The sequence below is a fragment of the Cadophora gregata genome, assembly GCF_030347475.1.
Source record: "Cadophora gregata isolate MNR1 chromosome Unknown scaffold_8, whole genome shotgun sequence".
Taxonomy (NCBI): domain Eukaryota; kingdom Fungi; phylum Ascomycota; class Leotiomycetes; order Helotiales; family Ploettnerulaceae; genus Cadophora; species Cadophora gregata.
The window spans coordinates 169,531-195,142 of NW_026695931.1; the positions used below are offsets into that span (position 1 = coordinate 169,531).

The following is a 25,612-nucleotide window of genomic DNA, read 5'->3' on the forward strand; positions in this document are numbered from 1 at the left end:
TTTGATCATCTGCTGGAAGCTTCCCCTGCTCAAGGGGGCATTGGAGATTACCATGAAGCTGGAGCTTCGGATTCAGATAGACCAGGATATAGCTTTTGCGACCGTGAGAAGTTTTCGAAATATGGAGATGTCGCGATTTCGGTTCGGTGATTTCTCAGCTGTGACAACAAAGGACAAATTCTCCGAACTCGATGCAACGCAATCAAATCAAGTCGATTAGAAGAGAGGAGATAAGACATCACGATCGCACTGGAATGGGGACGACGAGGATCGAATTAGATGCCGAGGTCGGCTTTCTCCATGTATCTCATACGTCTTCTTGTTTGGAATGTTCAAGGTATACAGGCGGTGAGGTACCGAAGTAACAAAGAGGAGCCAAACATCGTGAGATCACCTCCGCTGGAGTTTTCGAATTCCGGCGGTGAAGCCTGAAAGTCCTTTCGTGCATCTCCATTATTCCCTTCTTCTCCATTCAAAAAAAAAGTCCCCTGACCCACCACGTACCCATCATTTCCTTCTTCGTTCCTTCTTCCCATCCTTCCAAATTTCCAGAAAGCGGTGATCATCATCACTCTGTAGATTTCGGACCCTGTTTGTGGGATTCCAGCACGGTTTACCGTTTGGGGTATATCTGCCCCTGCTAAGCAGAACACGCAAGGCGGTTTCCCCCTTTCGCATCTTTTTCTTTTTCTGTTTATTCTTCCGACTCCAGTTCTTGAATTTCAGATAAGCAGGTAGGTATCCACAGTTCCACTCCAAATTAAGCACGAGACCGAATCTCGAGCAAGAAAAATCTTGGAATGAGATTGGAAGAAGGTCACGATGTGACCTGTGCCCAGTTCGGTTGACATCACGATCTCTTGGAACACTTGAGGAATCTCGGCATACCTTATGATGAAGCAGGAGAAGCTCTCCTCTCTTCTGTCTCTCACCGCCTCAACCCCCCCATGATATCTTGATTGCCCTGCTTTTGTCTCCCTTCTGGAGTGGGGTGATGAGATGGGGCAAGGGCAGGGTTGAGCACCTCAATGACAAGGGTAAGAGACGCCAGGGGAGACCACGTGGAAGCTTCTCAAACACCACACAGGGGGGGGGGAATTTATTTCTCAAACCAAAATAATAATAAATCAATAATAAACCAATTCGGATTTCTTTTCTGGCATCCACCGCCTCGTTGAAGAGTGGATAACAAGAGCAGGTTTGAGGATGGAGGGGAAAGGAGGGGAGGGGAGGGAGACAGATACAAGTGGATGATGGCATGGTGGACACCTACCAACCAGCATGCGATCCGATCTGATCTGAACTGGAAAGGAAGAAACCTGACAGTGGCTCCTGTCAAGTCAGACCAGACCAGACCAGACCAGACCAGACCACACAACAGCTCTTCGAACAGACAAAAACACAGACAAACGGTGAGAAAAAGAACCTTTCCGGTATTCTTGAATTGCAGGCTTTGCAGTTTCACGGCAATGGGTGCCTGCCTGCCTGCTCAAAAAAGTAACTCAACATCTCCCGACATCAGAGTTTACAGACCAAAAAGTGCCGGTCTTGCTCTGTCTGCCTGCCACCGCCAATAATTATCTCCGCCGCGATATTTAATTTTTGACTTTCCGCAATTCGATCCGATCTCGCTTCGCTGCAGCCTGTTGCTGCACTGCAGTGCTTGCCAGCCATTATTATTCGGCTGTACATACCACACATGCTTTTCTGTTGACTTTCGGGTGGCTGTCAGTGTTTCACCACTCCCGACATTATCTTTTTTTTCCCCCGCCAACCCAAAGTCTTTGTTTTGACTGCGAAAAAAAAAGCTTATACTTGGAAACCGGACTTTCTGAGATAAACTTTTTGGGGGGTCAAAACAGATTCTTGGCTCTTCTGCGAATCCTTTGATTTTTTTTTTCGTTTGCTGTTGCGTGTTTGAGATTTTTTTCTGGCTTGTACTTTGTTGTCTGTCTGTCTTCTTTTGTTTGTCATGAGGGTTTGGATGGGCTGGTTTTGATAGGATGGTTTATAGTAAAGCTGAGATTCGTGACGGAGAAAGTTCTGTGTATCTCATGTAGGGCTTTGCTCCTGGCTTCACGCCTTGGGTTTAGTTGTGCTCCTTGACTGGGGTTTTGGTTTGCCATGAGAGTTCTGCTTGGGATGTCTTGCAAGATAGGAAAGGACACGGCAGATGGAGTATTAGGGTTGTGTACATGACAGAGAATTTCATCTGTCTATCTTGTAAGGTGTTGCTTCTACTTTTATGCTTAACTTTCATCTACCTTTCTACCCTCCTCGCATCGCGCACTGTATAGAGAGGAAAGTCGAACCTGCATATCTTGTTCGTCATGAGAGTTTGGTTTGGTGTACTTTGATAGGCCTATAGCGCGTGGGGGGACAACTCGGCTGAGATGTATGACAGAGAAGATTCTTTCCATTTCTTATAAGGCTTTGCTACTGGCTTCGAGCCTAACTTTTGTTTACCTTTCTCCTGCCCGCGCAGTGTGTGTGCGCTGCAGGGACACAATTTTGAACAGCTACTGAGTAGCCGCCAGCCAGTAGTCCAAACTTTTGAAAAGAAGGATCATCAGGGACCATCTCAAACCCGTCTTGCATGCAGTATCTTAATTCCTGCATGTCAAATACTGTAATTCCAAGATGAAAGGGTTATGTCGAAAGATCGCCATGGTCTAGAGCTCCATGACGAGAAGATTCTGGGTCGGGATGTGGCGAGCAAAAGGTTTATATCGTGATCAATGTTGGGCAGGCTTGCATGTTTTGACACGTTTGTATAAACATATGTTTCTCTCCAGTTTGTGATTTATGGGTACCGATATATCCGGCTCAGAGGAAGGCTTGCTTCATTTTCTCTTTTTGTTGAGGGGGAATTTTCTATTGGGGTGATTCAGAAACTTCTAGTAACGGTGTGTGGTTGCTGATGCTCTCATGGAGAGTTTTGCAAGTCGCCGTACATTGTGTTGCCTCTGAAGTCGGGTGACCTGACTCAAGAAGCTCTGATCCGACAGATGCCGTTAATGTTAATTTGGGGAGGAGAGCAAACCTGATGACCAGATAGCCAGAGCTCTGAAATACCAAAGTCAACAAGCGTCGGCTGCTCGGGGGACCGACGAAGCTGAAGCTTGACTTCCCAAGCTTTTATTTCAGGGCCCAGGAGATGCAGGTCTTGTTTGGTTGAGATGTCTTTCATCTGCTCACAGCCGTCAAGAATAGTTTGTGTCAAAAGCTGAGTTTGAACGCCTTGGGTCGTGGTGGCGACGAGAGAGTGCAGACGCTGCAGTGACAGGAAGCTGCCTGTGGAAAAGCGCATGTTCGCCTTGGAGATATGAGCGGTGTCCAGCTGAGCTCAAGTCAAGCGTTTACATTTAGGTTGTACGGTACCCTGCCCGATTTAACGTTAAGATTAAGTTTGCTGGAAGTCTATTTGAACCGGGAGGTTGGCCGATTTGTTAAACGACGTGAAGATCGGCGATGACGAGCGGATGAGATGGGAAGTAAGGTTGAGCTTGACATGGAGCTTGTTGCCGTTGGGTTCACTACGATACCTTCTCGGAAATGGGGATGTTGGACAAGAGTTCGGTGTTCTTATTTTGGGACTTGATGACAGTTTGGTGGTGGGAGGGCAAGTCATGCCTAGCTGAAGGATGGAGGTTGGTTTGGGCATTGTCGACTCTAGAACGGCGTCTAGTGTACCTTATCACATCAGTTAAAGCTCAGAAGTGAACGACATAAACACCGAGAATGTTCCAGATGGTAGCTGATGGCAGCGACCGAGCGCATACTCCAACCGCCCTCGGTACCGTTTGGTGTGCGGCGAGGTGGACTATGAAACCCGAAGAGCCTGGTGCGAATGTCGACCGGTTAACTCGGGTGTTCAGATGATGTCTATGGTAAGAAAGTTCACGATGTGGCAAGGACATAACCAAAGGCAGAGGCGCGGAGGCGGAGAGTGTTCTCCGTCGTGTTTGAGATACTGCTGGGCAGTGCTTGTGGATTCGAAGAGGCTTCTCCATGTTCACCTTGCACCACCTATCCTACAGCTTACGATGCGTCCGCAAGGGTGCATAGATATCCACCGGGAGCCGTGCCCTTGATACCACTTCTCCGCGTGCAAGACACACAATGCGTCCGCGAAGAGCAGTCTCGACTTGCACATGCAAGAAACAGACGTAGTGGCTTCAGCTCCAAATACTCCCATCCACTACCTTTCAACGGAGTCCAGCTCCAACAATACACCTCCCTTCTTGCACTGCAGGTCGCATGCCCGTCAACGTCCAAGCATCGCAAGAGGTACAGCAGTCCGAGGGGATCTAACAAGAGTATCTCCACGTTTTCACATTCCTAAGACAGGTAACACACAGAAGAAACGCACAGATCCGTCCGTGGCACGCGACAACGAGAACCAGTCCTCTGGCTCGGAGAAATACCCCACGATGAGAGTTTCCTGCCCTACCTACCTGCGTGCCGCACAAGCGTCAAAGCTCCCGCATCCCCCCACGATATCCCGTTGGGCTGCAGTCCAGTAGTTAGTTGTCTGTCTGCTCGGGTGCACAGTGGTCAAAGAAGTTGAAGCTTAACGTTACGCTCGCATGAGCATTGCATTGCGGACGGAATCTGTCATCCATACGTTTTTTTAATCCCGTTGCGTTCTCGCTGTCTGAGAGTTCTGAGTTCGAAAAAAAAAAAGAGAGAAGCAAAGCAAGCAAAGCACAGATCCCCTGCTCTAGACCGTCTATCAGCCCACCCCACGCGGCTGCCCGCCGGGCAACCCAGAGTAAGCTGCACAAAAAAAAAGTATATCTCGCGTGCTTTGCAGAGTACATATCACGCTGGTCCTTGGTGGGTTTGTGCGTTAACTTTATGTCTCTATGTGCGATGAGATATGTGTTGTCATTAGCGTTCCAATGAGGGAGTTGAAAAATGTATCCGAACCCTCGGACAGTGGTCCGTGGATGATGGATGTGACCGGTCGACATTTTGTCATTTTGTCATTTTGTCACCAGTCAGAATTTGAGTTCGAGCATCAAATCAACTAAACTCCACACCGAACGCTCTTTCGGTGGCCGCGCAAGACCACGACGACCACCGAGCGAAAGAAGCCGTTCTTGCCCGCCCTCCCATCGTTTCTTGCTTTCTTGTCTCGATGTTTTAGAGTTCACGATGCTAACGGCTGGAGTGCTGGGTGGGGGGGAGGAAAGTGGGAAGGGAAACTCAATTCTGGATATTATTATTCTGTTGCACGGAGCTTGGGGTAAACCTCCGTGTTGAATGATGTTCACAAGGCTAGGGAGGCTGGCTCGTCTTGGATGTTGTGTTTCTGTAAGGCTGGGATAGCTGGTTGTGGGGTAGGAGGGGTCATTGAAGATGCCCCCCAAACAGAGTAAGGAGACCTAAATTGACTTTCTTGATTGCAGGCATGCAGCTTCGATTGAACCCGAGTTCAAGGTAAAGAACAGGATAGGAGAGAGCGATGTTCCCCGATGACGTGAAACAGTGCGTCCGTTTTTTGTTAATGAATAGTGGTAAGTACCGAGATGAGATTCGGCGAGTACGGATATATGTTTACTTTCGTCCTCTGGGACCGAGAAGATTTTCGGCTAGGACAATAAATTTTCGTCAAACCGGTACTACCGGTCGGTACTTGTTACTTTATTCCAACTTTCGGGAGATTGTGGCAAAGGGATCCTTTCAATTTCGAGAATACTTTCCGGCCCTTGCTACGATCAGAAAGAGGCCGCCGATACACGGTTCGGTAGTGCTTGCAGGAAACAGCCTCGGCATATGTTAAGTTACAACTTACCAGCACCAGAAATTCAGAACAGGACAGACAAACAATCTCGGAGATTATTGAGCACCAAGAAAACGATAATAACACAAGGCTTGCAAAGGCATTTCGCATTATTCCAAACAAATCTCGCATCCAGAATCAGAATCCATCTAGCATCTATTCTTGGCTCTGGCTCATACCGTAGTAAATTTACTAGATCTGAAGCCAAACAGGCACGCTCGTGGATTTTGCGTCTGAGGTCCAGTTTGGCCTGGTCTGGTCTCGTCTCGTCCTGGCGTGACATCTCACACACCTCACACCTCACACCTCACATCTCACAAAACATCAGACTGAGGAAAGGAACTGCCCGGGCGATCACCCACCCAGCCACCCACCCAGCCTTTCCCACCCAGAAGAATTGTGCGACGACGACAGGGCGATAATAATCCTGCTAGTAGTTTGGCGTGTTCCGTATCAGATCACCGTCGTCCTTGTGAAGTGCAGTGCAGTGCAGTGCAGTGCAGTGCGACCACGGCATGCATCGCGTCAAGATCTGAAACCGCGTTTCAGGCTCATCTGATGCTTGCTTGCAGTTCGTGCGGCGTGGCGCACGCATGTCCCGTGTGCGGTGTTGTGGTGGTGATGTGACAAGGCTCGCTTCGAGAAATTTCATTTCTGTTTTGTGCTTGTGTGTGAAATTCAAATACGGATAAGGGGTTTATGCGCAGTGTAGAAAGGAGGTGAGATGTGTCCGGATTGTGTTGAGATTTTACCTTTACCTTTTCATGTTCCCCCCCTTTTGATATGCGTATGCATATGTATACATTTCAAGCGCGGCATCGCATCGCATTTCGCTTGCGCATCGCATTCCCGAATAAACCCAAAACCACCATCATCAAATCTCGTTTGGGACGAACATATAGATACTACTGTACGGAGTGCAGACCGCCGGTGCGTCAGTAAGATAAAGGGGGTGGTGACAAAGTTCAGGACTATTGTTTGTTTGTTTTGCTTTCTCTACTGTAATAATTTCCAAAAAAAAAAAAAAAAAAAAAAAAAAGTGCCGGCACTCACTGTACCCAAGACCCTGAAATCTCCAGAATTAGAACACCATTGCGGTTTGCTTGCCCTGCCCTGCTTGATCGTCCACTTTTTTTAGTTAGCCAAGATTGTTCTGAGATCCACCTACTGCAGCACCATGGGGACGCTACAGTACGTAGCCAGCCACATCCCTGGCCGTTCCTGGATTCAGTGGAGCCGGGGGGTTGGAATTATTGGATAGGTGGAGTTCCAGGCCCAGTTTTAAAACCTTCGATTTCACCTTCTGGAAGATGGGACGGGTGGGAAAAGTGGAGGTACTGTAAAAAGGGGGGCTCGTTTCCTGTTTGCTGGGTCGATTTGAAGGAAATTTTTCACTTGTGCCGGAGAACTACCTCCTTCCCTGCCATGTGGCATCTGGCATGGGAGGGAGGGAGGGAGGGAGGGAGGGAGGGAGGGAGATTTGGTGGAGGCTGAAAAGGAAGGGAACAGGCAGGGAAGAGCGAGATGAGGATGTTGTGGATATTCATTTATTTTGTGCAATAATGGTCGGTCAGACAGGGCAAGGAAGATTTCCTGGACTTTGATCTTGCTTGCCCTGACCTCTTTAAGGTAATTCTTAATGACGAGGAACAAGAGTCGACTTTCTGCTGTCATCTCGTTTTCTTCGTATGCCTGCTTCTGCTGCCTCTTCATTTTACTTTGCCATTTAAACTTGCAGCACAACTTCCACGTGTCTTAGATGACGGTAAAGGCGACGGCAAAGGCTGTTTTTTCTCCTCGGCTGGCTTGCTCAACCGCTCGCTCGCTCGCCAACTTCGTGGAGTTCTGGAGGCCGGGCTGGCTGGCTGGCTGGCTTGGCCGACGGCTGCTGCTCTCCTGTGTTGACTCCTTCTACTGTCTCGTGGTTGAACGGCTCGCTGGCTCGCGGGAAGGCGTCCACCTACAGGCGACGAAAATCCTCCGCATGCAAGGTCCCCATCCCAACTTCACATGGCGCTCTATCTTCTTCCAGCCCCAAACCCCCCCCCCCCAAGACGCCGAAGACGGGTATCGCTCGCTCGCGTGGAGGAGACGGAGCTGGTGGTGGAGGCGAGCGAATAATAAAGGAAACATCGAAACGAAGCCGTTGCTTCCCTGAAACAAACGGCCGCGAAGTTGCCACTGCGCTGGGACTGATGGGGCGGAGCGGTACCGCGCAAGCAAACTGCTGTGTGTGCTCCCTTTACACTAACTACTACACGGTTGCAGTTGCGTTGGGACAAGAGACGCGTGCGTGCGGGCGCATACGAATGATGGAACGCATTGCTTTGAGTTCTCAAAGCAAAAGGCATAGCTGCCCACCCAAACTTTACCTATCTCTCGATTGTTGGGACGGATGGAGTATCAAAGCACTGTGCAGCATACAGTAGAGATGTTCAGTCACTGTAAGCGTAGAGGCTAGATACCGAGCCCGTTTCCCGAAGTGTGAAAGGTTCGTCGTAAAGAATCGTCGTCAGTCGGCATGCCCGAGCCGATACCTTACCTTACCTTACCCGTGTAGTACTGTCCAGCCGTCTACATAGTTACACACACCCAAATATCTGAGACCAATCCGTCCATCTTTCACAATCCGTCCGTGCATCTGACCCAGCCAAGCCAAAGCCTCCCGTGCAAGCAACGCAGCGGCCCAACCCAACCCACAGCGTAGCACAGCATAGCAGCAAAGTTCAGCTCAGCTCTCGCCTATGGCATCCAGGAAGGGACAAGATAGCGATATGATCCTTCTTTCTTATTTAAAGGTTCAGGTACTGATCAGATCCATCTAGAATGAGATCATGCCATCTCACATACCAGCTATTAAATGTAACTCTAATCTTAAATAATCCTGCTTTGCGCTCCGCTTCACCAGCAACATCCAGAACAGGCCAGACTTGTCCAGTTTTATTGTCCGGCTGCCGGTAAGTATGACTGGACTCTACTACTTTACTACTTTTCTCCAAAAATCTGGATTCTGGATTCTGGCGAGAGGGCAAGCAACCTTTAAAGTTGGAATTAGTGCTGCCGCCGGCGGCCGTTTGGGAGGGGGGGGGGGGGGGGGGGGGGTTTACTAACTCACCAAGTCCATGGTAGTGCATGGCCTAGCTGCCTACCTTAGCTGGCCCAGCTTCCAGAGAACGAGATCCGAGCTCGATGGCCACTTGGGCATCGAAGATTGTGAAGCTAAGATGGAATAGGCTCACCGCCTTGAAGAGGGGAGGGAGTGGGTTTCTTCTTAAACTTATTGATTGTTCTTTTTGTGTTTTCTACTGTATGTCTGTGAGACGGACTTGAAATTTGGTTATGGATAGATAGATAGATAGATGCAGGGGAGGGGAGGATTGTGGCCAGCTGATCGATATCTTTTTGTGGGTGGATTATTGCACAGGACAGAAGCGGATGTGGTGCCCCTGCGCAAGCTCACTGATTTCGTCGCCTCCCCCTGTGAACCGCACTGCACTGCAGCTCACGCTGAACAAGGGCGACCCGACGGTGTGGTGTGAGTGGAGACGGGACTACTGCTGCTGGCTGCTGCACAGTAAGTGATCTTGAAAAAAGGTGGATTATTTGAGTGGTGATGAGTAGTGGTGATGTAATCGCTCTCGCATGGCAGTAGTCAAGTGTACGAAGTACTCCTCTCCTCGGCCTTATGGAAGAATTTAACCCTGGTAAGAAAAAAAAGAAGTCACAAGGAAGGATTCGAGGATCCGGTAGTTGTTTGGTCACCGCGTACTGGAAGCTCTTGAACTCGTAGCAGGGAATTTAGCCAGATAACTAACTGGCTTACAGTACTAGATGATAGCCTAGCGAGATAAGAGCCAGTTTCCTGGATTTTTGGGAGCTGGCGTGCAGGCTTGATTGGTTGGGAGGAGGAAGAGGAGTACGAGGGGGGGGACGATGGAAGGTGAGCTGAGGGTGTTCCTGAGCTTGCTTGTTTGCGTTCCTGAGGATGGTCATGAGAGTGGAAATCAAAAATGAGCTTGTTTGGTCCTCTTTGGAGGCGAGGTGTCTGGTTCTGGATGGGATTGGTTGGTTTTGAGTGCCACAGATGCTGCGTTCGTGGTGTGGTTCATGGCTTTCCGGCGTGCATTATTGTGAGAGCTAGTGTATCTGTACAGAAGCCTCGGGAAGATCAAAAGAAGGAAGTCTTTGACGAGCATGCAAGCGGGTCGCCAAATCCGGTGCGTTTCTTGGACCTAGATTTAAAGCCACGCGTAGAGAAGAATGAAATATACATGACGCCCACAAGACAGGCTTCTCTTCCGATATCCCGAAACGAACCTCTGTCTTGTCTGTTATTGACGCTCATTCAGAGCCAATGGCAAAATCTCCGATTCCTGAGTCATAACAAGGCTGGTGGGATGCAGCTCATTGTCAGAAGAAGCACAGATCATGATCACGCGTTGGCTGCTTGAAGGAGGTTTTATGGCCGTACGATGGGATGAAGTGAGATTTGTATGAGGTGCTGTCGATGAAGCGAGACATGCTGCTGAGCTCTGTATGGGATGAGGCTCATCAGGGGCAAGATTTAGACAGGGCATTATTCTATGCAGGGTCCCCAACAGCTTCAAAGAGCCTCAGTTTTGTGTTACCATTGGTATTCTGGAATGCAGAACGAAGTGATCCACCTGAGAACATGTTTAAGATTGCTTGCTTCTTTCGCCTGGGGGAGATTCCCGAAACACTGGTCGGCTTGCGCGGGCTGGGTGGTCGATCAAAGGCATGAAAAAGCAATTGCTCAATTGTTGCACATTGCGGAGAAAGCCATGAAGGCTGGGAAGGGTGTCACCGAGAGACATCTGGGAGAAGATAACAAAGGAATGAAAGTGAGTTCCATTACTGTATTCCGGGCGGGGGTGACACATGGCATCTGGAATTGAGGCTCGAGCTCAAGCTTAAGCTTGTATCAAATTATGATAGGAAATTTGGACCCAGTGCTTGCTTACAGCTCCACGCCACGCTCGAGCTGTTGTGTAACTGACGTGGGCAAGGTACGACTTCAAATGTCCCAACAGATGGGATAGTAGTGCAACCCGCAAAATTACGATAGAACAATCTGTGCACCTCGCATGGTGATGGTCTCACAAAAGCTTCGGTCTAAGCTGGAAATTCGGAATAATGATCGAGGGAATGAAAACACATGTTTTGACCAAAATATCGTCAACTGCTGGCTCAAGTAAGCTTGGTATGTGACATTTGATGCCACATCTCAGAAAGCCAAAGCTGATAAGTGGATTGATCGATAATTCTTGCTTGGCAGGCAATGGCGCAAACAAAAACAAAATAAATCCCCGAAATTGTATATTGACAGAAGGTAATTTCCCGAGAAACAAGCGAGATCGATTGATGGTCTCAAGTGACACAATCAGAATCTTGTGCTTTGGTATACCCAAGCCAGGTGAGTGGCCTGGCAGCTTGGTGATACCTAAGCCAAGCTAGAGATATCGTGGCCTGCGTCAACTCCGTACGTATATCCTACGTACAACTCTCTTGCGGACAGCTTCCGATACGAATTGCCATCATGGGCGGGAGGTTCGGCAACGGGCGCACACTTGGCTGGTCGGTGCATTCTATTCGTAGCCGGCTGAGTACTGGCACCAAGGCAGCACCTCGTATCATTTTTCAAACCAGTCATCTAGCAGAGATATCACAGGTCGAATTCCTTAAACTTGCTCGTTCCAAGTCGGCGGGGAGGACAAGATTTACAGAACCACTCTACTGGAAACCCCCCATATTCCGGTCGTAAAGTGTAACGTGCTGATCGCGATGAAATCAAATGCTCCATTTATAGCTACCGGGGGGCCAGGTCAGATGATGTAACAGGTGCCGTCATACGGAAATCACGGAGAGCACGAAGCTTGATTAATACGAATTGCGAGCGAGGATACCTACATTGCGCGGTACGGTCGGATGGATAAATGGACGAGATATCAATAAAGACGAATTTCGTTAAGTATGAATGAAGGTGCAAGCAGCGCATATGAGAGCAGGGCACAGGCGATGATTAATCATATTCAATTAATATAATTCATATTCCGAATGAAGGGCCGAGAGGGCATCAGAAGCCGTCAGCTCTCAGAGTATCCACACCCTCAGGCGAGTTTCCCCTGCACCATGGCATCCATATCACCAAGCCAGATTCTGCCGTTTTCTGCCATACCCCCCCTTCTTCCCCAAGCAGCAAGCCGTAGCCAAGTGGCCTGCCCTACCTAAATTTTTCTGCCCTCCTCTCCTGTCCTCTGCCCAGTCGAGCCAGTCCACTGGGATTGTTCATGGTTCGCTCGCTCACTGACTCCACTTCTCGCCGCGTGGGCTGCATTGCCCCTGTCCATCATCTGTATCCCCCTGTCACCGAGTTCAGGCCTCCCCCTGGGCCAGGGGAAGCCAGCCTGGAACGACGACGCCAGTAGGCCAGCTTATGCCCTGTTTGGGCTTAAACTCATCTCGCTCAGGCCGGACAGGGCAAGACAGCGCAGGACAGGGCACCCACGCTATCGTGTTTCATTGTCGGCGCTCCCTTGCTTTGCTTTGCGTTGCGTCGTCTGCGCTGCAAAGCTGCACACCTCCTGATGCTGGTGAGGGTGGGTGGGTGTTGGGTGGTGACGCCGATCCGAACTAGGTCGGGATTCTTGGGTCTTACAGTACTTACAGACAGACAGACATGGGGCTTGAGCTTGGGCTTGGGCTTGGGCTTGGGCTTGCCCTGGGTTCAGGACTTGTGAGTTTTGGTGAAAGTGAGCAACGCAACGCAACGCAACGCAACGCAACGCAACGCAAACCAGCACAACCCAAGCAAGAAAAGTGAACCAAACGGACGTGCTCAGAATAATTTCCCCAGATGCCCTGCCCTTGGCCTTCTCCGGCGCGCCCAGCTCTGCCCTACCTCACTATCCCCTCCCCTGTCCTGCCTTCCTGCCTTCCTGCCTGGTATCTCACTCCCTTGCCTTGCCCGATCCACCTGTCTACCTGATCTCATACCATACCACACGCACTTTCACACCAGCCGGATACATAAAGCTCCCAAACCCCCAAGGCGACACTGCACCAATGTTCACATAAGATCACTGCAAAGCACAAAAGTTCACTTGCACTTCCTCAGTACTCACACGAACACATCAACAGCTTGTTTCTACCTTCAGATATCTTGAACAGCAGCAACTCACTACTTGCCACTGCTACTACATATATCCTCATCGTCCTCCACCAAGACTTCGATATCAGGAGTCAACAACTTTTGCAGACTTTCGTCTTCAACCCACACAACACATCAAAATGCCTGCTCACCGTCCATCTCAACTTCCTCCCTGCCCAGGGCCACCACCCAGTCGTCCTCTCCCACCTCTGCCAAAGTAGAGGTTGGGTTGGCAACATTCAACATCAACCAACTCTTCTCATGAAGCACATGTCTCGACTCGGAATCCATACAACACGGGTCCAGCATCCGGACAAGCCAGCAATAAAGCAGCAACAGCCTCGACTTCTCTCAATTGGCATACCCATACACATTCGCAGGGCATCACATCCGCGAACAGTAACCGACGATTTCGGGTTTCCTCCTTTTCGCAAGCATACCTACGAATGAAACCCTACATACTTTTCCAATTCCCACTCGGCAAAGCAGTAATGCCCATCCTCAACATATCCATACCTCCGAACTCCTACCGATACGAGACGCAGCCTCGCTTCGTCATCCACCCTCCTCTCTCGCCGAGCAGCCAGCCGAGCATCTGCGAGTTGACATGCATGCATATATGTATGCTCTGCCACCACTTTTCCACCCCTCAACAACCACATGCCAAAGCTTCTCGAAGCCCGGATGGAAAATTGGGCATCTGCAGCTCCGCGCAATCTCGTTTCATAGTGCCATGCATCTATTGGCCCGCTATCACACCACGCCTCTGCCGACAGCAGAATGGCGGACAAATATCGAGTTTGATTATGCATCCGCCTATCATGCAGGTTGCACGATTTCCTTGATCTGAGATGCGGCGAAGTGGGATCGTGACCTAGTGTGGATTCGATGCTATTGGGTTGGACATGCATGCAGCCTCGCCAACACACACACATACACTCTATTTCTCCATCTGTTGCAGCCTTCCATCGGGTATCCCCGCTTGGGCATCGCTTGTTTGCCTGCTCTTCCGAACTCAGCTCCTCTACATGTGCTTCATCACTAGGATTTCCTAACTTTCTTTCTTTCCCGGCGGCCGATACAGCGGAGAAATACATCGAGCGGGCTCGTTCACTTCACTCACAACGCCACATACAGCCTCGACTACTTTAATCCAACTTCTCGCGATTTTTCTCCACATCCAACGCAGACAGACACTTCAAGTCAATCGAGTTTTGTACAACGCATCTTTTCCCGCCGGATAGAGCCGGCGCTATTTTTTGCCTTTTCCCCCTCGTTTCTCGCTCGCTCGCTCGATCGAGCACACATACCCCGGCATACCACAACAGATTGCCATGCCACGCCATGTCTTGTACCAATATACGATCAAATCCGATCACATCATCACTTTCTAATTTTCCAACAGGTCGCGGGATCATAATAACTTCCCCCACTTCATTCTTGGCTTTTTCGCTTCAAATGGGCGGACGGGCGGGTATGCGGACTAGGGTGAGGTGGGATACCTACCTCCTTTTTTGTTATATCATCATGGGTGGGATGGGATGGGATGGGATAGATTGAATGCCATGCAGATGATGCATGCATATTCTTGTTTTTTTTTCTCACTCACTTACAGAGGCTTGTCCCATTTTGGATTTGGACTTGGGACTTTGATGACAATGGGACGGATAGCGCGGCTATCACGGATTAGATTGGAATTAAGAAAAGGGACGGGAAGTTTGATACCAGATATCATGTCACATCATCATCGTCATACAGTGCATACTATACAGAACAGAATACTTGTTATCTATCTCTATCTGACCGTCTGAATTGTGCTTGCGAGCCAGCGGCGGCGGAGGGGTGTAATCTAATACATTTTCATCTATATTATACTCATCATATTTCCATGGTCTGCATACCTCGTGAATAAATCTGCGGTGACTTTGGATCGGATTGCATATCCCACCCAATCCAATCCAATCCAATCCAATCCTATCCCATCCCATCCCATCCTATCCTAACCTACCCGTTCCATCTCCCGAAACCTTCTTTCTCCACATCAACATACATCCTCCAGCACTGCACTGGCAGGCAATACATCACCAATACACCACCAACCCCCACGCTCACGCTCACGCATGGCGGTGTAAAGCTCACCGCCAGCCAATCTCTACCAAAATTATTAACATTTATTAATCTACTCAGATACCATACCATACCATACATACATCACGCTCACACATGCAAGCAAGCAAGCAAGCAAGTATCAGCATTCTTCCTATCTCCCCACCCTCCACCCTCTCCAACAACAACAACACCGCCAGACCCATCCGGATATGTACCCTCCCCTACCCAACCTACCGACTTACCAACCTCAAATAAATTAACCGCCTCACCACCACCACACCCACGTGGCACACCCACCCCCTTCTCCTGCCACACCTGCACGCACTCCTGCACAGTGTATACCCTGGTCGACTCATCTAAGCGCCAACCACTGGACACCCCTTCTTGATATCAGTTCCTTTTATACTGTACTGTACAGTACGGTAGATACACTACTTTTGTGAGAATAGAAAGGAAGGAAGGAAGGAAGGAAGGAAGGAAAAGGGTGAGGGTGAGGGTGAGGATGAGGGTGAGGGTCAGGGTGAGGAATGTGATGAAATGATGTGAAACGGACGTTGCTCTAAGCGCGCTGGTGATGATGACTGTGGGTAGGTAGGTAGTTTGAGAGAGGGCGAGGGGTCGGAAGAGGTGGGGGAGGTGGAGAGGTAAGGGGTAAGGGGCAAGGGTTTGTTTACCTACTGTGCGCATGCATGGAGAGGGAGGTACTACTGTATGGTAGGCGAACCGAGTTTGAGTAATCGCTGGTAGCGGCATATGTAGTCTACTCTACTCAAGCACAGAGTGAGATTTGAGAATCTGGAAGTTGGGCTCAAAGGAGTGAGTAGTTTCTAGAATACCCTGCCTGCTTTCGATCTCCTATCTTTTTCTTTCTTTCTTTCAACTCCCACCCACGCGACGTCCACTTCCCAATGCAACACAAGTCCGTAGTAGACCTCTCAAATATTGTAACAAAGCATATTTCCTTTCCCATCCTTAAACCTTGCATACTCGACGCAATAAATCAATCAATCAATCCATCAATAAACTCCTTCGGGTGACATTATATCCGACCAGCGTACGTGCTTGCGCGCGGGCGGGAATGTCACTCACCCACTCACCCACCCACCCACGCGTCCGGGATCCGGCTCGGCATCTTTTACAGTTTTCCTCTCCCTCCCCGAATGACTTCATGATCAACAAAGATTTACCTTCCTAGATTTGCACTCGCCACCGCGCGCGCGGCGGAACAGGAACAGATTGATTGATTGACCTGAAACATGAAACGAAAACAGGTGAAACGGTGAAACAATCGATGACTATCGCAATTCCCCTTCTCCTTCCTTTGCCCCCCGAGCCCCCCCCCCCCTCGGTCGGGGTGGACGGTAGGTCGTGATCGTGGTTGCATCGCATCACATCTCGTCAGCAGGCGCCTGGGGAGTTGGGATTCTACTTTTGCAACACAGTAATTGGAGTTTTGTAGCTTTTTTTTTTGGGTGGCAAATACTGAAGTAGGTACAGTAGCGCCCCCGCGCCCTCACGAAGCACAAGCAGGAACCCGCTCCCGTTGTGGCCGGCTGGCCGCGTCAAATATGCTAAGCCACACCATACGGCGGGCGGGCGTGCTGATCTTTCAATATCTCGTGCCTGCTTCGGGGTCGAGAAATTTTGTGCTTAGACCTCTTTCCGAACAGCAGACTTTTTTGTCGTTGATCTGATCTGATCTGATCAGAAGAGAAGAGATCAGATCAGATCTTACCATCGTGGTCAAAAAGAAGCAAGTCTATTCATTGAAACAATGAAACAAGACAATAATAATTCTCAATACTTTACTCGGTCCCAAAGTCCTGGGACCGATTATTGGGCCAAAAAGAAGCGATGGGTGCAGGTAGGACCCCTGATGATCACTACTGTACTCAACCGCCGGCGCTGCAGATCATACTCCTAATCGTGATCAGGCTGGTTTTCTGATACGGATTGACAGCGGAGATCATCTGAATATGACGTTGTGGCTGTGCCTTTGGACGGCATGCGGAGGAGGAGGGAGAGGAGGAGGGGTTAGTCAATGTGGTGTGTGGTGGACGAGTAGTGAAACATTTGGATTATTGGGATGTCGAGGATGTCACTGTCGTTGCTGAGACGAAATTGCATCATCTCGGGCGGGGAAGAGAAAAGATACTCGTAAATGGAACGACCGAGGGACGAAGGCGGTGAAAAGGTTTGTGATTGATTGAGTTGGGATTTTTCGAGATTCTTTATTGGATGGGAAGCAAGCAAGACGATCGTACGTGATCGTCAGGAGGGCATATCGATATGCAGGAGAGGGGCAAGGGAATCGACTTGCGAGGCTTGATGGAGGGTATGGGGCAAGGCACTATCCAGCGCCGTGAGATCTGCATCCCTCCAGTTCGGATTACCTTTTTAAGACTTCTTGGTGACGAGGTTGCGTAGCAGATAGAGGCATATCTTTCTCCGGAAGGAAAGAAAAAAAGGAAGACCAGGATATTCGCACTCCGATCATTTTGGGACGGGAATCAGTAATCGCTTCTAAGCGAAGGATGCATCCAACGTACACGGAGCTCCTTCTTTGCAGAGAAGCCAATTGACTTACTGTAGAATCCTCGAACGGGTCTGTTTGTGTTGGCATGGATGAATCCCGCGATTGTCTGTCTTCTTTGTTATCTCTTTCCCCCTTGGATCGTGGGGCATTGAGAATGCCGGGGGTACAGAAGGTGTACTGAACAAGTCCCTCATTTGGGCCTGAGACATGGATTGAGGCAAGATCGTTGCTTGCACTTGAGTTGAGTGGCTTAGAAACGGTCCAAAAATCGTATGTCAAGTTCTGTGGAAGATGTTGTTGATAGCGATTGGCAAGCGAGTTTGACGGGGTTTTGGCGGATGTCAGTTGGAGTCTTTCCCAGGAATAACTGAATGTTATCCATGAACTTGTCTCGAATTTGGCATTTGACGGATAATCACAACAGCTCCTATCTGTTCGCGTGCTACTCGAGTTCTGCAACCCATGCTAGATAGTCAGGAGGGCCTTGGACCTGAAATTAGCGAGGCAGCGCAACAGATCTCAAGGTATCTTCCTATCTACACTTTCCAGCAACGAAGAGTCCAGCAGCAAAAGTACAGCAGACTCGTCCGCTGCAAGCTTCCTTTCTTATCTACGAAATTAAAAACCAAAAAAAATAAACACAAGTCACCGATGCCTGCAGGATTTGAACCTGCGCTCCCTAGGGAAATAGATATCTCTAGATAATATTCTAGTCTATCGCTATAGACCACTCAGCCAAAGCACCTCTGTGTCAAGTGATATGTCAAGTGATATCAAGAATGCTGTTATCTGACTAGTTGTCAAAGGCTGACCTTTTCGTATTTGTGGGAATGTAGGTAGCAAAGGTGGATACTTTTTTGGGAAGCGAGATTTGTAGGGTTTAGGTGATGAGGAGACTTTGCCTCGTCAGAGGGAAATCGAGTTATTGTAATTTGTCTTCATTGGCTTTGTTTTGCGGCAGGAACCATTGCATATGCTGCATCTTATGCAAAATCTTTTAGAAATTGAGAATGGACACGGCAACGATTCACGATTGTCGTCCTCAATACCTCCAGCCTTAACAGACTATGTCGCAAGAAATCTGCTTCCTAACCCTCTTTGTAGCTAGCTTGTGGTCTAAGTATGACTGAGGTAGACTTGTATAAAAGCACTCTCCAGCTCACAGGCTTTTCCCCTTCGCTGTGGAGAGAAGGGCGGAGTCGGACTTAAGAAACTGAGTGAAAGGAGCACCTCCAGCTACGACCCCTGCTGGCGTTCAATGTTGGCGGAATTGCCAGATTAGCCATCAAGCCTGCAACGTTCATGAGGATTATCCATGCTGTTGACTGTTTGCTTGAAATTTGAGATAGGTACTAAATGTCTCTTAAATACAATATTTCGAGAAGGCGACAAATCCTCCAGAAAATCATACATAATTTATTCGTAGTCTCGCAGCAGCGTTTCTTTGCATCCCACTTCTTACAGCTGCTGTTGAGCGCGTTCGAATTCTTCGCCCAATCACACATTTCTGAAAATATATGCCAACTGCCGATGAGTTGTAGTGGCAAACGCACCACCTGCTTCACTTTTGCCAAATATCATGCCCTTGGCGAATTTGCCGAGCATATCCTTTGGGACGTGGGCAACAGGTAAACAGAGAACTTCTGACAGGTCTCAAACACATTCGTCAAGTTTGCATATGACTGAGACTCCCATAGTCCATGGACTTTCATTGACACACCAGACAATGAGCCGAACACCCCGCATCTCGGTGTTGATATATCCAAATTGCCTCGACGTTCAAGTCGAAGCTTGGCACGGCACTTGGAAAGGAGTTGTCAGCGACCATGGAAATGGGATTTGAGTCCCATCATAAACTCGGAATTCCTCCAAGAGTCGATCATTATGACTACATTTCACACCGGCTGCTCTTTTCTGCTTCTCGAATCTTTCGTCGAGAGATTGACATCTGCTTGCTTGTTTTGTGATTTGATGACCAAGAACAGTTCGCCATGCTTTGGCAAACACTTCTCTTCGCTGCGGCAGCTGATGCCCAGATCTCGGCTGGGCTGAACCACCTGAGGTTCGGCTGTTCTCAACTTACTATTGAGCGTCTTGACCCTTTGGTTACGCCTGGCTTGTATCCCAGTCCTCACAGTGAGTTGTTGTCGACGTCTCTTCATCAAGTTTAGCACTGGAATCATGAGGCTTTTATGACCTGTCCTCCCAAAAGCATAAGCGCTTCATACAACTTCAAGTCCTGTTTCGGGACAACGCTAACAATTTCTGGAACAGTGCATCAAATCATTGGAGGAAATGCGTTCAACGCATCCATGCCAAGCACTGATATCTCTGCTCTCGCATCGTGCACTACTTGTGGCCCTGCAGATGATCTTTCGAATTACTGGACTGCCAATCTGTATTTCAAGGCTCGCAATGGCTCATATAAACGTGTTCCTCAGATGCCAAACAGGTATACATACCATGACCTCCATCCTGGCATGCGTTCGTTGCTGTCGGCAGGAGCATCAAATTCCCCACTCTTCCCCTTGTTTAATGCATGCTAACAGAGCGGCTGCGCAGATTCCTGTTCAACGATAGATTTACCACGCAGACTTCTGGCGGGGTTACTGTCTACTACATATCTCCCAGTAAGGGAAAAGTAACTGCCTTCAAGCCGGTAGGTCTCACCTTCACCCAAATACTTCTCATATTCATTCTCACCAACAGGGGTTTCGAATGTTTGTCGGCGATCCTCTCAGACGGCAGAAGAAATACAAGTCCCAGAGCTGCTTCCGCTGCTATTCTGGACCAGACTTTGGTGGTGATAATGTAGCTCCTTGCAGTGATGCAAAGCTTGACACCGAAGGCTTCCCGACTGGGCCTTGCCTGGGTGGCATTCGGTCCAACATCCTGTACCCGACGTGAGTACTTTCAGATCTCTTTCGTGTACCACACAGGCACTAATTTGGATGCAGCTGCTGGGATGGCAAGACGCTCGACACACCAAACCATATGGATCATGTCGCCTATCCCAAATCCGGACCGTCAAACTTTTTGTCAACTGGTGATTGTCCTTCCACTCATCCAGTCAAGATACCGCAGCTCATGCTGGAGGTAAGTTTCTGCCTTTGGCCTCAACGACCGTTTCAAGTATTGACATACACCACAGGTTGTCTGGAACACCACAGGATTCAACAATAAAGCCGAGTGGCCAGCCGACGGCTCCCAGCCTTTCGTCCTCAGTACCGGTGATCCTACCGGGTACGGTCAACATGGGGACTACGTCTTCGGTTGGAAGGGCGATGCTCTGCAGAGAGCGATGGATGATAATGGATGTTTTAGCGCTACTTGTGGGAAACAGAAGTCGCAAGACATCGCTGTCGCGAAGAAGTGTGTTATTCCTAAGACTGTTCTTGAGGATGTCGATGGATGTAAGCGAGCTTTTTCCACGAAGTTGTGCTTTTCTAACATGATATAGGGTTCAAGGAGCTTCCAGGGATGAGTCCGATGTAGTAAATGAACTAGTAAATGGAGTTGACACTGCCGGACCCAGGTCTGATGGAGAAACCAATGAGTTTGCTATTATTCCGAGATGATTTATTGTTTATAAATCAATCGACAATGTCGAACACAATTGGTAGCGATAGCTGTTTGACGACTAGGAATTGATAACGGAGAGGACCTCCTCCACATATTTTGTTGGCTTCTCACTCACCGTACACCCGGTTCTGCATTCTGTAAGCCTTCTGTTGGCGAAAGCGACCATGTCAAGAGCCCTTTAATCCTATCTTCTTGTTCCAAGTTGGCTCTCGATGCCTATCTTGTCTCGTGGCACATGTGTGATCGTTTGTTTCCTTCGCTCGGTCGAAAACGCCATGGGTATAGGCATCGGATCAGTTTATTCAGCCCCAGTAGAGCGCCATACATATAGAAGAAAAGTTCCTTTCCTAAACGTCGCAACCTCTAGAAATTTGTGCTTCTTGAATTTTGCAACACCCACTCACTTCATGGACTGCCTTCAAGATTACCCTCTACTTCACTCAGCGAACCCAGCACTGCAATTTAGCGCGAGATGGCGGCATTACAGTGATGAGCTCCCTGAAAGTCCAGGTTACAAAGCATATTTCTCTCCGTGACTCGGCTTGGCCAGCCTTGACCTCTTACCCTGGTTACTCCAATTCTGCTTTACTCTCATGAATCCACAAATTAAGCGAGCTTTTTCATGGCCCACTCGTCTCATTCTTCGACTACAAACATGGTTTTTTCAAATGACAGCTAGCTCACTTCAGTTTGTTTACCAAGGAAAAAAAGCTGATTTGTGGTCGTGCACGAGTTGCTTGTGAGTCTGAGTGCCAAGTGGTTCTGACCTGTTTCGTCATCGTCTCGCTTAGGTTGTTTGACATTGTCTGCGACTCTGCCACTGCTCTGGAACGACCTCACCTTTGATTGATTGTCAGACAGCGTGAATGTTTCATACATCTCTTCGAACCCAAGATGAGCTGAGAGCGAACCTAATTTTCGAGGCAGCAGTAGCGCACACAAATGTGTATATCTCCTTCAAATTCTCTCCTTCGAATTCTTACTACCCTTCGAAAACACCACCGCCACGACACTTCACGGCGGAGCAGCCTCCAGAGCCTCTCAAATCCACCACCCCTTCTACTTCGATCGACAATAGAAAACATGAATCAAACAGTCCCGAAGAAGCTTGACGATCTTCCCCCCCTTGTCCTTTTGTGTGTCGGAGATTTCCTGTCTAGTTCGAGTTCAGCTTGTCTTTCGATCTCCAGCAAGAACCTCTACGATACTTTTGCAAATAAATACCAAGCATGCCTGTCAACTTCAGGACCCGATTACATACAGTTCCTTGCTCTCTACGCCAAAGACCTCCCGGATCACTTTCCCTGTCCATTCTGCAACCGCTTGCATTCAAATGATGTTGTTCCATTGCCTGGCGCACCCACCACAAACTCAGCACCTGCCACCGCCGCAGGCCCAGCCTGCCCAAGGATCCAACAAAGCCACTATAGTGATATAGAACCGGTGACTTTCCCACAGATTCAGGTCGCTATGAAGAATCATAAGTTCGGCGACCCACATGGTATTCCACTGTCAGCCTTCAAATACACCGAATACTACGATCTCGCCAGGCTCAACGGTCACGGATTCAAGTTCACAGCCACCCACTCCTATGAGGGACGAATATACAATGGTGAAATCATCCTGCGGACACAAATATTCATGAGGATGCCATACGAGCCGATCAAGTATAAACAGTATCACGACCTCATTAAGGAGCTTCAACAACAGCACCATGATAACTTGAGCCACCAAATGAGAGCCTGTACACTCCACAGCACGATGGTGACCTCCTGTCTCATGGATGATGATAGCGAAACCTTGGAAAGCTTCAACAATCAATGGCCTCGTATTGCGAGAACACCTTTCGGGAATGTTGGACCCTTCGAATGTGAGTCGTCGACTATGCATATTGCGAGGCGACAGAATGCCGCTGTTTCCATCACAACGTGAATCAACTACGGTGATGGTACCGCGCCGAAGAATTTGGAACGTCGGAAGGTCACTACTCCTGCGGAAAAGATTGTTTTTGAGAGTTTACCAGGCGAGACTTTGGAAGAAATGACCGAGAGAAATGAGAAGCGACTTTTTGAGAAGGAGGTTCTGGAGCATTGGTACCTTGTCTGAGATGGCGCGTCTTTCGACTTACTGTCACCAAAGGTATCAGGTTGATCCAAGACATACTCAGTGGTTTGGTATGGATGATATGTATAGTATCTCTATCGGTGTTCCAGAGAGGTGTGACTACGAAGTCTCACGTCCGAAAGTTCTTGATGAAGGAGTGTTCACCGCAGATTGAACACTTGCCTTCACTTGCCAATAGGAATGTTTCAGGATGTACAATGAGGAATCGGGTGTCAAGAGAGGCTGGAAGTTAAATGGCAGTCCTCTGATGGCCTCATACTACAGACAGATTCCAATGTACCTTTGAGTCCAAGTCGCTCGAAACGAAGAAAATATAAAGGAACATGTGCTCAGAAGTCTATTTTCTATAAAGTTATCTGTGAATGACATCTCAGTTTTTCATAGTTCAACCACCATGCTCCCATCCTCCATCTTATATTGTGCAAGCCCATACCTATCCGTTTTAAGTGACCACAACATATTCCCCGTCTGCGTTGTCCTCAGGGCTTCTATGAATACTACAGTCCGTTCATAATCCTGGCTATCCTGTCCAACATACCTCAACAGCCTCTTCGCAGCAGCATCAAACCGCTCGACAACACCCTTAAGAAACTCCCAAGTTGTGTCAACGGCAGTTTGCAAGTCCATTCCATTGTAGACATAGACCGGGATTAATGATAACACGCAGTTGTCGCGTAATTCTTTTTTCAGGGAGAGAATGTCGTTGACTGCTGATATATTTCGGTTCGCTTCGTCTTGGAGGACTTGCATGTCTGGGTGGGCATGGATGTGGTCGGGCAGTCCTACTTTGAGACACAGCCTGAATGCATCAACTTTCCATCCATCCCAACACCAAAATAAAGAAAAGGCTACTCATTCTCCCAAAGCATTGCTCTGACCCACGGCACTACTCCCCATTCTCATCGTCCAAAAATCTTCCACAGTGGGGACTTTATCGGCAAGAACATATTCCTGCTCGACCTTCACCATTTTGAAAAAGAAAACCGCTTCGTCGAACCATCGTTTCCGTTGCGTGATGTTGTATTGTGATTTGAGAAGATCGCCGAGCTCGGTGAATGTTCCCACGCCTTGAGTCGGAGGGAGGGGAGCTTCGCTTCCTGTGCGTGAAAGTCCGAGGTAGTGCTCGATGAATAACAGCGTGTCTCGTCGGAAGGTTTGAGCTTCTACTGAATCTCCTGTCGGGGAGTTAGTATATTTCAGATTAACCGCTTGGAACAGAGGTCAGGAGTATTTTTTGCAAAAGCTGTTAACTCGCTTCCACGTTATGCATCTCATTTACCATGTCCGGAGTGTTCAAGGAACAACACAGAGGAGTAAAACCGGCATACCTGCGACATCACGCATATGAATCTCCTCTAGCTCATCATCCCACGTGAATATAAACATAAACCAATACATAAATGTGACACCAGCTTCAAGTGATGCTTCGGGCCACCAACAAGAAGCAGGCAAGGGACAATTTATCCTCCGAAGCCGTTTAAGCTTGTCACCCGTGTACCCCAATCTGGTCTTCGATTAAAATTTGTATCAGGAGGGAAGTGAGTATCAAGTGTACTTGGTATATTTCTTCTCGGCCACGGCCTGAAGTTCTTCGTAGTGCTTGCCCACGTAAGATGGCCAGCCAGGCATGAGCGAATCTAATTTTGGGAGGACGAATGTCTGACCTCGAAGAGATGCCGCTAGGATTTTCATGTTCGATATTTGGGGAGTGCAACCGTTGCATTCCACTTCTGGGGGGGTCTGAATGCTGCCCATGATTGCGGATGATGAGAAATTTGGAACTCTGAGATGGAACCACCACCAACACACACCCTTAAGTAGTCCATCCTGACAAGTGGCAACTGTTAATATATACATGAACCCCTCTACAATTCGGAACAATGGAAGATAGGATAAAACTCCCATCATGCTTTGGCATGTGCGCTACGCCGCAAAACCTAGAATGAGTCCACAAAAAGAGCTCGACCAGGCCCATCCGAGATTCCGAGGGCTTCGGCCCGACCCTAGCTGAACGGAACTTCCAATTTCAGGGCCCTCCTGCAATACTTCATTGAACTTGGCCCCCAATTCTTCCTGTGTAGTACTTACGGTAGTGGGGTATTAGAATTTGTACCCGTATCGTGGTCCTCTTATTGACTGGAAGTCAGTCTCGCTTACGATGCGGCCAATCATTGGTACGGATCATTTAATCGGCAAATATTAGGTCGCTAACAGCTAGTTTGGGTTGGTATGGAGCAAGGGTTTTGCCCACAAATTCTACATGTAGAACAGAAACTTACAAATGCCGAAGGAGAGAGCTTGAACT

General features: G+C 48.7%; 6 protein-coding genes and 1 non-coding gene across 7 annotated transcripts; 3 read left to right on the top strand and 4 right to left on the bottom strand.

The window, feature by feature from the left end:
* Nucleotides 1–6,929: 6,929 nt before the first annotated feature.
* Nucleotides 6,930–8,850, bottom strand: ONS95_013637 (uncharacterized protein). Its single transcript, XM_058507277.1, has one exon. It carries the CDS (start codon nucleotides 7,499–7,501, stop codon nucleotides 7,085–7,087), a length of 417 nt encoding a protein of 138 aa, XP_058356446.1. The 5' UTR covers nucleotides 7,502–8,850; the 3' UTR covers nucleotides 6,930–7,084.
* Nucleotides 8,851–10,371: 1,521 nt separating this feature from the next.
* Nucleotides 10,372–10,848, top strand: ONS95_013638 (uncharacterized protein; the record flags this gene model as incomplete). The annotated part of the gene is made up of 2 exons (XM_058507278.1): nucleotides 10,372–10,650; nucleotides 10,816–10,848. The coding sequence occupies 2 exons, from the start codon at nucleotides 10,372–10,374 to the stop codon at nucleotides 10,846–10,848; spliced, it is 312 nt and encodes a 103-aa protein (XP_058356447.1).
* Nucleotides 10,849–13,396: 2,548 nt separating this feature from the next.
* ONS95_013639 (uncharacterized protein) lies at nucleotides 13,397–14,053 on the bottom strand (the record flags this gene model as incomplete). The annotated part of the gene is made up of 1 exon (XM_058507279.1): nucleotides 13,397–14,053. One exon carries the CDS (start codon nucleotides 14,051–14,053, stop codon nucleotides 13,397–13,399), a length of 657 nt encoding a protein of 218 aa, XP_058356448.1.
* Nucleotides 14,054–18,250: 4,197 nt separating this feature from the next.
* Nucleotides 18,251–18,346, bottom strand: ONS95_013640. The gene has a single exon. It is a non-coding gene; the product is annotated as a tRNA-Ser (tRNA).
* A 1,246-nt stretch (nucleotides 18,347–19,592) lies between these two features.
* On the top strand, nucleotides 19,593–21,096 carry ONS95_013641 (uncharacterized protein; the record flags this gene model as incomplete). The annotated part of the gene is made up of 7 exons (XM_058507280.1): nucleotides 19,593–19,737; nucleotides 19,876–20,053; nucleotides 20,164–20,260; nucleotides 20,311–20,504; nucleotides 20,559–20,697; nucleotides 20,753–21,014; nucleotides 21,062–21,096. 7 exons carry the CDS (start codon nucleotides 19,593–19,595, stop codon nucleotides 21,094–21,096), a joined length of 1,050 nt encoding a protein of 349 aa, XP_058356449.1.
* A 1,170-nt stretch (nucleotides 21,097–22,266) lies between these two features.
* On the top strand, nucleotides 22,267–23,115 carry ONS95_013642 (uncharacterized protein; the record flags this gene model as incomplete). Its single annotated transcript, XM_058507281.1, has 1 exon — nucleotides 22,267–23,115. One exon carries the CDS (start codon nucleotides 22,267–22,269, stop codon nucleotides 23,113–23,115), a length of 849 nt encoding a protein of 282 aa, XP_058356450.1.
* Nucleotides 23,116–23,632: 517 nt separating this feature from the next.
* On the bottom strand, nucleotides 23,633–25,181 carry ONS95_013643 (uncharacterized protein). Its single transcript, XM_058507282.1, has 4 exons — nucleotides 24,863–25,181; nucleotides 24,636–24,811; nucleotides 24,160–24,482; nucleotides 23,633–24,106 (listed from the first exon to the last, which is right to left on the bottom strand). The coding sequence occupies exons 1-3, from the start codon at nucleotides 25,162–25,164 to the stop codon at nucleotides 24,160–24,162; spliced, it is 801 nt and encodes a 266-aa protein (XP_058356451.1). The 5' UTR covers nucleotides 25,165–25,181; the 3' UTR covers nucleotides 23,633–24,106.
* Between the last annotated feature and the right edge of the window lie 431 nt (nucleotides 25,182–25,612).

What these genes read in the sequence shown, in the direction of transcription:
- ONS95_013643 (XM_058507282.1), bottom strand. Translation starts at nt 25,164, where the DNA reads ATGTATATATTAACAGTTGCCACTTGTCAGGATGGACTACTTAAGGGT. An exon ending in GCCGAGAAGAAATATACCAA is followed by an intron (nt 24,812 to 24,862) that starts GTACACTTGATA and finishes ATCGAAGACCAG; the next exon opens with ATTGGGGTACACGGGTGACA. An exon ending in TCATATGCGTGATGTCGCAG is followed by an intron (nt 24,483 to 24,635) that starts GTATGCCGGTTT and finishes ACTCCCCGACAG; the next exon opens with GAGATTCAGTAGAAGCTCAA.
- ONS95_013637 (XM_058507277.1), bottom strand. Translation starts at nt 7,501, where the DNA reads ATGAAGAGGCAGCAGAAGCAGGCATACGAAGAAAACGAGATGACAGCA.